Source organism: Ceratina calcarata, unplaced genomic scaffold (genome assembly GCF_001652005.2).
Source record: "Ceratina calcarata isolate Rehan_Ccalc_2016 unplaced genomic scaffold, ASM165200v1 scaffold23.2, whole genome shotgun sequence".
Classification (NCBI taxonomy): domain Eukaryota; kingdom Metazoa; phylum Arthropoda; class Insecta; order Hymenoptera; family Apidae; genus Ceratina; species Ceratina calcarata.
Window position 1 is genome coordinate 271,608 of NW_017144855.1, and position 11,490 is coordinate 283,097.

General features: G+C 35.6%; 4 protein-coding genes across 7 annotated transcripts; 2 read left to right on the forward strand and 2 right to left on the reverse strand.

Moving 5' to 3' along the window:
* Position 1: 1 nt before the first annotated feature.
* On the forward strand, positions 2 to 2,422 carry CPT2 (Carnitine palmitoyltransferase 2; the record flags this gene model as incomplete). The annotated part of the gene is made up of 5 exons (XM_026811635.1): positions 2 to 571; positions 649 to 1,206; positions 1,279 to 1,768; positions 1,840 to 2,032; positions 2,126 to 2,422. Coding segments are annotated over 5 exons (1,938 nt in total), but the record flags the coding sequence as incomplete, so codon positions are not given.
* On the reverse strand, positions 2,261 to 4,012 carry LOC108622619 (Vacuolar H[+] ATPase PPA1 subunit 1). Of its 2 annotated transcripts, XM_018020630.2 has the most exons (6): positions 3,888 to 4,012; positions 3,703 to 3,784; positions 3,567 to 3,615; positions 3,411 to 3,494; positions 2,934 to 3,333; positions 2,261 to 2,873 (listed from the first exon to the last, which is right to left on the reverse strand). In XM_018020630.2, the coding sequence occupies exons 2-6, from the start codon at positions 3,761 to 3,763 to the stop codon at positions 2,841 to 2,843; spliced, it is 627 nt and encodes a 208-aa protein (XP_017876119.1). In that variant the 5' UTR covers positions 3,764 to 3,784; positions 3,888 to 4,012; the 3' UTR covers positions 2,261 to 2,840. The 2 variants fall into 2 exon arrangements, with proteins under 2 accessions (XP_017876119.1, XP_017876120.1); XM_018020631.2 differs by lacking the exon at positions 3,888 to 4,012 and having other exon boundaries at positions 3,703 to 3,881.
* A 362-nt stretch (positions 4,013 to 4,374) lies between these two features.
* Positions 4,375 to 7,153, forward strand: LOC108622615 (SET and MYND domain-containing protein 4). The gene is made up of 4 exons (XM_018020622.2): positions 4,375 to 4,482; positions 4,844 to 5,684; positions 5,771 to 6,410; positions 6,481 to 7,153. Exons 1-4 carry the CDS (start codon positions 4,466 to 4,468, stop codon positions 6,984 to 6,986), a joined length of 2,004 nt encoding a protein of 667 aa, XP_017876111.1. The 5' UTR covers positions 4,375 to 4,465; the 3' UTR covers positions 6,987 to 7,153.
* Positions 7,007 to 11,171, reverse strand: Drp1 (dynamin related protein 1). Of its 3 annotated transcripts, XM_018020618.2 has the most exons (9): positions 10,766 to 11,171; positions 9,974 to 10,538; positions 9,642 to 9,889; positions 8,840 to 9,550; positions 8,487 to 8,690; positions 8,340 to 8,418; positions 8,097 to 8,267; positions 7,796 to 8,007; positions 7,007 to 7,715 (listed from the first exon to the last, which is right to left on the reverse strand). In XM_018020618.2, the coding sequence occupies exons 1-9, from the start codon at positions 10,865 to 10,867 to the stop codon at positions 7,659 to 7,661; spliced, it is 2,349 nt and encodes a 782-aa protein (XP_017876107.1). In that variant the 5' UTR covers positions 10,868 to 11,171; the 3' UTR covers positions 7,007 to 7,658. The 3 variants fall into 3 exon arrangements, with proteins under 3 accessions (XP_017876107.1, XP_017876106.1, XP_017876105.1); XM_018020617.2 differs by having other exon boundaries at positions 8,097 to 8,418; positions 8,487 to 8,639; XM_018020616.2 differs by having other exon boundaries at positions 8,097 to 8,418.
* Between the last annotated feature and the right edge of the window lie 319 nt (positions 11,172 to 11,490).

The window sequence follows — 11,490 nt, forward strand, 5'->3', positions numbered from 1 at the left end:
CTCTTACTACAGGAGCATATCTACTAAAAGAGATGATGAGTATCAATATTTGGAAAGAAGTAAGATACCAACAATGCATTTTCAACCATCTCTACCACGCTTACCTATCCCAAAATTAGAAGATACATGTAAAAGATATCTAAGTGCACAAAAGCCATTATTATCTGAAGACCAGTTCAAAAAGACTACAATTTATGTTAATGAATTTTTATCTAAAGATGGTACTGAACTACAGAGAAGACTGATTGAAAAGAATGCAAAAAATGTTCATACCAGTTATATCAGTAAACCCTGGTTTGATTTATATTTGAAAGACCGTAAGTCTTTGCCGATCAATTATAATCCCTTCTTAGTTCTTCTACCAACATCGGATCCAAATTATAATACACAATTAGTACAAGCAACAAATCTTGTTATATCATCACTAAGATTTATGAAATCATTAAAAGAGAATATTCTAAGGCCTGAGATATTCTTTTTAAAGCCAAAAACAGCTAACAGTAATATATTTCAAACAACTGCAAAGTCCCTACCACCTAAATTTAGTTGGTACGGGGCTTATCTGTTTAAGGTAAACTAGCAATTATGATAAATTAAAATGTATTTTTACTTCTTTATAATACAGCAAATAATAAATTATTATTTTAGGCATTTCCATTGGATATGTCACAGTACCATAACTTGTTTAATACGACAAGATTACCAAAATTAGAAAAAGATGAAATCTATGAGGATAAATCAGGCAAGCATATAATAGTAATGAGAAAAGGAAATTTTTTTACCTTTGATGTAATAGATGAAGATGGATATATTTATGAACCACATGCAATAGCTAGTTGTCTAAAGTTCATTTTAGAAGACAATACATCAGCAAATGAATATCCGATTGGAGTCCTTACAACATCAAAGCGTGACTTGTGGGCCGATGCAAGAAATCATTTGTCACATATTGGTAATCATGAAATTCTGCAGAAAATAGATTCTGCTATATTTATGATGATATTAGATGATGAAAGTATTGGTACTGACAGTAATAACGTTATTGGTGTTAACTACAATAAGTTACTTAGAACGTATCTTCACGCGGATGGAACAAACAGGTGGTTTGACAAGTCCTTTTCATTGATCGTTACACAAGATGGACATGCAGGAATAAATTTTGAACATTCATGGGGTGATGGTGTAGCAGTACTGAGGTTTCTTACGGTAAACAATACTAAGATTCAATTTAAGCAATTCCTATGTTTGATTATATTTCGTTCCCTTCTTTATTTTAAGGATATACATAAAGATATAACTAAACAACCAAGATTTTGTCGTAGTGATATCGAACATCTTCCACAAGGAGCAATCAAAGTTAAGAAGCTCCAATTTAATATAGATAATAAGGTACAAGACATTATTAATACAGAAAAGAGAAAATATGTGGAATGGATTAATGAACTGAATCTTGATCATGTGATATTTACTGAATTTGGCAAAAATAAGTGCAAAAAGTTTGGAGTAAGTCCTGATGCAATTATGCAGCTAGCTTTCCAGTTGGCGTATTATTATCAACATAATCGTGCAGTACCGACGTATGAATCTTGTAGTACAGCAGCATATAAACATGGTCGAACAGAAACGCTTAGATCTTGTACGACAGAAACGAAGAAAGCATGCGAGATGATAATTCAGAAAAATCGCAATGTTTCCTTGTCCGAACTAAAAAATTTAATAATTAAATGTGGTGACGTACATAATAAACTGACTAAAGAAGCTGTTATGGGTAATTTATTACATATTACAATAAAATCCATAAACGATGAAATATAAAATCGTTTTGTTATGACCTTATAGGGCAAGGATTTGATAGACATTTGTTTGCATTGAAAAAAATGTGGGAAGAGTCAGATACACCAAAACCAGCTATTTTCGAGGACCCAGCGTATGATTATATTAATCACAATATTTTATCTACATCAACTCTTTCAGACCCAAACATAATTGCTGGCGGCTTTGGATCAGTGGTAAATGATGGCTATGGAATTGGGTAAGTTCTTCATTGTTATTTTTACAAATATACATATGTATGTATGTAAGAGCAGTAACACTATCTGTTTATAACAATCCCTGTAATATTCAGATACATGATTCAAGATGAAAGATTGGGGGCTTGCGTGTCGAGTTATAAGAACCATTGCAACGCAAGCGACTATGTTAAGTGTGTAGAGAGGGCATTTAAAACTATTCATGAAATACTGAACCACTAAGTATGATATTGTGGTATACATGTAATCATTATTCAATCATATTACTTATAACTTTACATCGAGGATGAAGAATCTCTAACAGTGTTGACTACGTATATCATGATTTTATATATTATTTGCTAAGAACTTTTTATACTGTTAAACAAATAAAGAATAACCTTTTAATTTTATCTACGGCAGACTTAAACAGAAATAACATTTAATGTTTAAGCATATTTTTATACATTTATGCACGAATACCTGTAAGTATAGAATTATATTTTAATATAGTATTTCAATTAAAAGTATATACAATAAATGGATTCATAAAAGGGAGCGCTATAACGCACTCACAATATTACATGTACGAAACTGCATTATAGCAATGAAAATTATATTACTACACAATTATTTATCCACATCTGATATACAGAGATCCTTATATGAAGGTTTCTAAGGTGTAACAACAAATTTATCTTTATATTTGTTTTAACAAAAAACTCATTTTTTCTCTTATATTTATTTTCTGTTGAACCATGATCAAATGGAATGAATGGAATAAAACTTCCTGGTTCCAAGTAGTTTGTGACATTGGGTTTACTTTTTAGTTTATGTCTTATTTCCCATTTTTACTTTAGATGTCTGGAAATACAAAGGAATCAGTTAATATGCTCAAAAATAAAATATTTTCTAATAACTTACCATGTAAATTCCAACAATTAAACCAAAAAGTCCAATTGCGGAACCAAAAATTTCTACGATTAGTATCTTGACAAAAAGAGCAGAATTGGCTGCATCAGCAAGAGCTGCGCCAGAACCGACAATACCAACAGCTATGCCACAAACTAGATTGACAACACCAACAGCCAGACCAGCTCCAAACATTAAATAACCAGCCAACCAATTCTGAGTGTGAAGAGCATCGTTCGCTATGACTGTCGAATACGAGAATTTCTCTAACATTCCAGATAATACAATAGCAGTTATCAAACCATAGATAGCCACTGCTTCGCAAAAGATTACAGAGATTAAATTCTTTGTTTTAATTCTTGGAGCTTTTACACCACCTCCAACGATCGAAACTCCTGTTGTGTGAATTCCTCTAGATACGTAGACATTAAAAAATGGCATTTAAAAAGTACAGAAATATGACTGTTGTTTAAAATAATTGTAACTTACAATGCAGCACCAACTACAGATAAGGCAACTGCAAGTCCAATACCGAGGGTGGCCCACATGTATGGTGATGTATTTTCCAAAAACCTAAACACATATTTTCATAATTATAATTTAAACTAAGAATAACAAGAATATCTAACACAAGTGTTTACTCACCATGCAATACTGACTCGTTCTCCTTTCCCAGTAAATACATGATACAATACTGAAAGTAAATATTACTTAAGAACTGCAGAGCCTGCAGAAAGATAAAAAAAATACGATCGAGAAATGAGTAAAAGTAAATTAATACCTAATACAAGACTAGTTGCGGTAGCAGTGCCCGTAAAAGTTGCACCCAAGATATATCTCATCGCGCTAGTTTCAGCTTAAGACTTAAGTGTTGAAAGAAACAGAGAAATGTCAGTAAACGATCAGTTACAACTTTTACTAAATGAATCGTATGCTCATAAATATTTAAAATAACATCTCACGTACGAAATAAGGAAAGAATCACACCCGTGTCTATCATGTGACGTTTAGGCTGGTTTAGGCACAGTGTATCTGTATCTCTCTCGATGTCTCGATCTCGATCTCTCAATCCTCTCAATGGTTGTCTACAGTAGTGACATCAACCGTAAAAAAGTAGCAATAAAAATCAATGTTTAAATTTTGATTTGAAACAGAACGTTCAATTTATTGTACCAATATTACTGTTCCAATATTACTTGCATTGAGTGCAAGCCTCCGATTTTACGTTACTTATTGCTTATTTTTATAAATTCGACTATGGTAGTCGATTTTGAAAATTCCGATTTATATACTACGATATTATACTTTTTATGAACTGTTATTATAATGGCAATTGAAAAAAAGCTATTTTATTTAATTTGTATATCATCCTTTAACAATTTTGAACTTAAATACAACAGGTGCCACGATCGTGTCGTTATAGCAAGAGCTAATATCTAATTTTAGAATTCGTCACAGCCCATTCGTCTTGTCTTGTATGTGCGACAAACATACGAGTGTTCATACAATTAATTAATAATAATTCGTAAGTTCTCTACAAAATCATGTCTTGTACTAATGGGTAAGCAATAAACCATGTCTCTCACAATTTATTTATTCGTATAATTCAAAAAATATTCTTACTTCGTTCCAACTCCTATAATTGTAACAATAAGCTCAGTGAATGTATTTATATAAATATTAGCAAATCTTTTACTGCAAATAAATGCTTTATTCGAAGAATATAATATGCAATGTCACTGAGTGTACGCGAAAATGGAATAAGCGGTTGCTCAATCTATTTTCGTCTTCGATTAAACGTACGTCGGTATATGTAAATTTAGAGGTCTAATTTAAAGTTCGCCGCGGTACAGTCGCGCGAGAATTTGTTAAAACAATTTTAATGGTATGCATTTATATTGCATGGGACAAAATTCTTTTAGGAACAAGAAATTTAGCGAATTTTTCAAAATCGCATACGACGCTGCACTTGCGGAACCGTGTTCGAATCGTTTCAAGGAGTTGTCTGAGAAAGGCGATAGAGAAGGAATGATAAAAATTCTGTTAGATGTTCCATGTATTCAAAACGTAAAAATTATCGAATCGTACAAGGGTAAGGATGACGTTAAAGCGACACAGCTTTACGAACGATATCATGATGGAACAGTAACAGAGGATGGAGTTGTGCACGAGGAAGTGGATAGAAGTAGTATCCTTACCGAAACACTGTTTACGGCCAGTGTAGCTAGTAGACTGTTCCTGGACGTACTTTTCGATTGCGTCCAGTACTGGTACGATTCGAAAGCTTTTGCAAAATGCTTGAAATATTGTGAATGCTTGCTTGCACTTCTTGAAAACCTTTATGATGCGAATGATTTCTCGGAACGTAGAGAAGCATGCACCCGATTAGAGCGCGAATGCACAAAGTATTTGAAGGTATCCTCTTCCCAAGACAAAAAACTGCGCAGAAAATGCAAGATGGGTCGGAGCGATCCTCTGGAGAACGCGGTTTCGGTAGATCGTATACCAACGATACCTGTTGTTGATGGAAAACAACATAGTGTTCTTAAAAGTTGTTCTGATGCCGTGGCGTTACAATTCGATGAGGCGCGAGGTCGGCATCTTATAGCTAATAGAAACATTAAAGCAGGATCTGTCCTTATCGTCGAAGAACCATTTGCTTTCAGTACGAATAAGGGTGCGCTCGAAAGAAACTGCTTACATTGTCACTGTACTCTCAAATCGAACGATAGCGTTCGAATTCCATGCCATTTTTGTCAAACAGTCAGTAATACAGTCATATAATACTCGTCCGTTTTTATTATTTCGTTGTTCACATTTGAAATATAAATAAGTTTGTCCTTCTGCAGGTATCTTTCTGTTCGGAAAAATGTCGCAGAGAAGCATGGCAAATGTATCATCAGTATGAATGTCTCGTATTTGATACTTTCTTTGAAAACGATACTGAACAAGCACGACATAATTCATACTTGCTGCTAGCGTACAGAATGATCGTATTAGGAATTTTATCTTCGAGCGTCGAACAGTTTAACAATAACACGGGAAAAAGTGAAATTCCTTATCTAAATGAGTTTCTTCGGCATTATGTAGCATCCACGAACCAAGAACGTAGCACCTTAGGCATAAGCGAAATTTATAGCCCCCACGATTATCGTACCATATTAAATTTAGAAACGAATTGCGCGAAAATGGAACCTAACGTGAATCTTGTCCGTGCTCTCGAGGCCATATTCCTGGCCAAATGCCTTACTTTTGTTTTGAATAAAACGGATGTTATTTGCTTGAAAGAGACTTTCATCTCTTTAGCTGTAGCAATGTTACATTCCCTCCAAGCTATTAATTGTAATGCTTATGAGATCGTAGAAAATGTATATGATAAAAAAACGCATGTTTGGGAGCCAAGATTCGTAGGCGGGGCAATTTATCCCTCAGTTAGTCTTATAAATCATAGCTGTTATCCAAATGTCGTTCGTCACAATTATCCATCAGGTAAATACCCTTGTAATGAACGGAACCCAAGGTTTCTTGAATAGATCTAGTGATAAATCATTTTCTGCAGGGATAGTCGTAGTGCGAACCATGCGATTTATCGGCAAAGGCACGGAGATCCTCGATTGTTACGGACCGCACTGGATCAGCGAAGAGAGAATAACGAGACGCGAATATTTATGGAAGAAATACTGCTTTTTGTGTGCGTGTGAAGCTTGCACACAGAATTGGCAATATCCATTATCCGAAACAATGAATATTAAATGCAGAACATGCTCAGAAATTATTGGCACGGTAAATCAGAAAAATGAATACGACGTGTCAGGTAAACAATGTCGCAACTGTGGTGAGAAGATAGACGTTAAAAAACTGAAGAATCAGTTGCAAAAATCGATTGCGAAAAGAATAAGTGCCATCTCTAAAATGTATGAGCGCCATTACGAACAGGCTGTGCCTCAGCTACTTCAACACATACAATTTATTGAAAAGTTTCTTGCTGCACCCAACATGGAAACTATTAAAACACAACAATGTATTATCCAATGTTACAATCAATTTGGCTGTACCTCTCAGTAACAACAAGTCAACAAATATAATTCATTAAATGTGTTACTATTATTATACATACACGTGCGAACGCGCACAGACATACAAATGGCTCAAAGATCCATATTACAAATACTAAAAAACGAAATCCATTGTGATACTTTTTGTATTAAATAAAGCACATCTTTTTTGTTCAATCTTCTACAGTGCAAGATATTACAAAAAATAACAAATAGCACTGTGCCCACCATCATTTACACTAGCTTTCTACACTGGAAGTAACGATGCTTCCGATATAAATTGAATATTCACATAAGCTCAGTAAGGCTTATGTGATATAATACGACCGATAATAATGGTCCTCATGCCAATACTCATCATAAGATGTGGCGTATCGACATGAGCACCATTATTATCGGTGGTATTAACTTCGTTCGCTTAACATTGGCATTTGTTATAAATGTATGTACGCATTTTATGATATCGTCTTCTCTTTCATATCTATAAAATGAAACTAAAAGAAAATGCGCAAAACTTAAAAACTTATTCCTATAATCTTAAACACTGCTTTCATGAAAAATACAAGTTATATACAGTGATCGAACGTACACGTGGCCTCATTCATACAGTTTATCTATTAAAACATCAAAAATGTCTAAATTGAACTATAAACTGATTGCGTGAGTCATGCGTAAATTTAAATTACCACATGTGCGTTTCTCGAATTTCGCTAATTATGTGACCTGCTTGCGTTAATGCCTGCAACAAAATAATTTATTTTGGTTGATGAACGCACTGAGTATATTTAATTATGGTGCGAGAAAGATCCTCGGACATACTTTTAGCATATCTGCAGCTTCTTTGCGTCTTACGGCAATGTGTTCGTTCTCGTTCAGTAGAACGTCAGCGTGGTCCGACTTATATAAATGTGTCACGAGTTCGCTTTGTAAATTATCTTTTACATAGTTGACTAGGAAATGCATGACAGCCTTTGGTACGCTATCCTGAATAGATTTTCTTACAATATAAAAGTACGATTTTATCAATCTTTCTGTAAAAAATGAAAGTGCATGTAAATAAATAAATATACTTCATAAAATGTTCTTTCCTTTCTGTAAGCAAATATAATTTCTTCCGTACCGATTACATCACAGTCTCGTTGTTCTCGTTCACTCAGTTTACGAGATGTTTGCACCGGTACCTCTGGCAGTAGATTTACGGGCTTTTGTTGCGGTGATGCTTTTTGTACCTCGATCGCGGGAGTTGCACTTGGAACTGGATTAGGAGAAGCGCTGCTCTCACGATTTCTTACTGGAGAACCGTCAAGCGAACTACTGGAATTGATTCTTCCTTGAGGGATAAGATTATTTAATAACCAATTACCTATCACCATTTGATGTCCTTGTTGAATCTTATTCTGCTCGTAAAAAACTTCATCTTGACTGTTGACCGACTTTGCATTCTGTTAGGAACATTACAAATGTCTTAGTTGTGTAACACGCCGAACAAACCGATAAGGATGGAGTTTACCTCGTTCATCGGATTCGTAGATAGAACGCTACTCTCGTGATTTCTTATTGGGGAACCATCAAGCGAACCGCCCGAATCGGGTCTCCCTTGAGGCATAAGATTATTCAATAACCAATTACCCGATGCCGGTTGCTGTCCCTGTTGCGCTTTACCCTGCTCGGAAAAAGATGTCACTTCGTCTCGACTGTTAACTGACTTTATGTTCTGTCAGAAATATTTCATGTGTGTAATTACATAGCATAGAGAACAAATGAGTAGGGCAGAGACATTTGAAATCTTATTGTTTACAATGTAAGGGAACAAGTTTTCAAGGACAAGAATTAAATCTTTTCAAACGAGTATAAATTACTTACCGAATCAGTTGGAATTATAGTACTAGATGTGGTACTCGCAGCAGAAGGTAATCTTTTGCTCTGTTTTGGGTGATCCATGTCAGAACTTTTTAATATAGATGATACCAGAACCGCGTCCTTGTGAAAATCTGGATGCTTAGTATTTATGTAAGCTAATTCTATGGCAACTAAGTTTTGCACCATGTGATTAGTGGGTGGGAGACGTCGACGTAGCAAATGCGTTACGACGTCGACGATACGTTCGTGCAACTTCGGAAAACGCAACAATTCTTGTTGCACTTCCGTACCACAGTCTTGTATTATACCTTGCATCTCATCATGTATCAGTTCTACGCAACGTAAAGACGGTTCCTCGAGTCTTCGAATTTGTCGTTTTACTAACAATTCAAAAGAAACCTCTGGTACGAACAAAGCTGGTCTCGGACCAGTTGCATTTCGGATCGCCGTCAGAATATCCATCTTCGTAAGACCTTCCAGCGGTTTCACCGAATCCAGCGACTTTCCAAATGTCTCATGAAATATATAACAAATTCGAGCGCCACCGTACAGTGCATTCGTTTCTATGTTTCTAGCAGTTCCTTCGATCGTTGAACAATAACTGCTCGCGAATTTAGTAATGATTTGAAGCAAAGTTTGACTCTTGTCGCTAACTTCCTCGCCATAAGAATTCAGCAAACTTTGAAATTGTGAGATCATCACATTTACTCTCGTCTATTTAAAAAAAATATAAGTTCTAAATTACATTACGTGTCGATTTTTTTAGTGATATATACTATAAATTCTACCATTTACAATCCATTACCTTTAACTCTGGTAGGCAGTCCCGGATGTGTTGCATGAGTAAACGGTTTAAAGTTTTAGCCAAATAGGGAGTTCCGTTTCTGTTTGCCAAAGTTGGATACTTGCGTTGCAAAAATGCTGCTTCATCCTTCAATGCTTCTTGGATACTTTTATTGTTCATTATATCCTGTTGAGAGCGATTAACAACACCAATGATTCCTAATTTTACAGGAATAACCCTGCCACATAATATATCAATGGCATCAGTTCCTGAAATATAATAATTATATTAGTGTTTTATTAAATGAGAAGTTGTTAATTGTAATATGTGATGATCATACTACTAAAATATACCTGCATCCATAAGATCTAGTTTAGTAACAACAGCTAAAGTACGTCTTCCATCTGGATCTACTTCTTTGCTAAGCTTCAAACTCTCACTTGTAGCCATATCTGTATTTGCAGTGACAACAGCTAATATAATACAGTTAGGATTACATATATACTTTAATACAAGTTGTCTTATTTGGCTCTCGATATCTTCCGGTTGATCACCAACTGGCACCTTTGTGATACCAGGCAGATCTATGAGAGTTAAACTGACGACTAATGATGAGTATATCTTCAAGTTGATTGGCTCTGGACAAATTCCTTTATTAGATCCAGCCATGCGGTTTGTTTCAGACTCTATCTCTTTACGGACTTCATTAAAATCTGTGAATATTTTGTTTTTTGTGTGTAGAAATGTGGCCCATTCATCCATGCCCAATGTCCCATTTTCTGCATTTCTACGTTCACGATCATCTTTGGGTGTATAAACTAATTGTAATATCAAAGGACGTCTCGTCACTATACCAATACCACGTGGTAGGAAAGATCTGCCCACTAAACTTTCAATCACAGACGACTTTCCCGAACTCTGAAAAATAAAACAAATTACACTGTATTTTACTCTGACAATTATGTACGAATTCCTTAAGCGAGAGAGACAAAATTAGAAATCTAGATTTAATAAATGCTACAATACAAACTGTTCAAGTATGCATGCTCAAAAAAAATTTAACTTGGGAACCACTAATACTAATATTATAAAGATACAAATACACTTCTTGTTAATTTACGAAGATGTACGGATTATAGACTGACCTGTGTACCAAGTACTACGATTTGTGGCAATTGTATTGCGTCACTGCCGACAGTATTAAATACATCTTGTAATTTATTTATTACTGGTATCAAAGCTTCCATTATAGAATAAACGCAAGGTAAATCGATCGAGACAGTTACACGGTACGAGCCGGTGGAAAATACTTCGTTGTTTTAGGTGAACTTGCAATTACATCAATTGTTAACGGTACTTAAAGCAACTTGAAAGTGAACACGATTATTTGCAAACGTTACTGTTTCCTGTACCAATTCCTGTCGTATTAATCTTTCCGTTAAAAACCACTGTTAAAATTCTACACCTGCTCGCAACCACCACTGATGGTCACCTATATAGGCTATACAGGCGATACAGGCCAATACTGGCAACGCTGGCAACGGCACGGCAACCGAAAGATGTCAGATTGAGGACGGGAGCCACCAAGAATCAGCCCCTCCACTTACGCACACTGTCACACTGTATCTGTGTGCTCGGAGCTCGGCTCAACTTCGGTTGAATAAAGAGAGAAGGCGAAAGTGAGGCGAAACATCAGTTTGTCGCTTTTGCTCCTGATACGTTAAGATCCAAGCGGCGCGCAGCCGACTGGCGACGATTGATGTTTCGCCTTCTCTCTCTACTAAGCCGAAATTGTGCCGAGCTCGGAGCACATGGATACGGTGGAATAGTATACGTAAGTGGAAGGGGTGATTCTCGTTGGCTTTCGTTT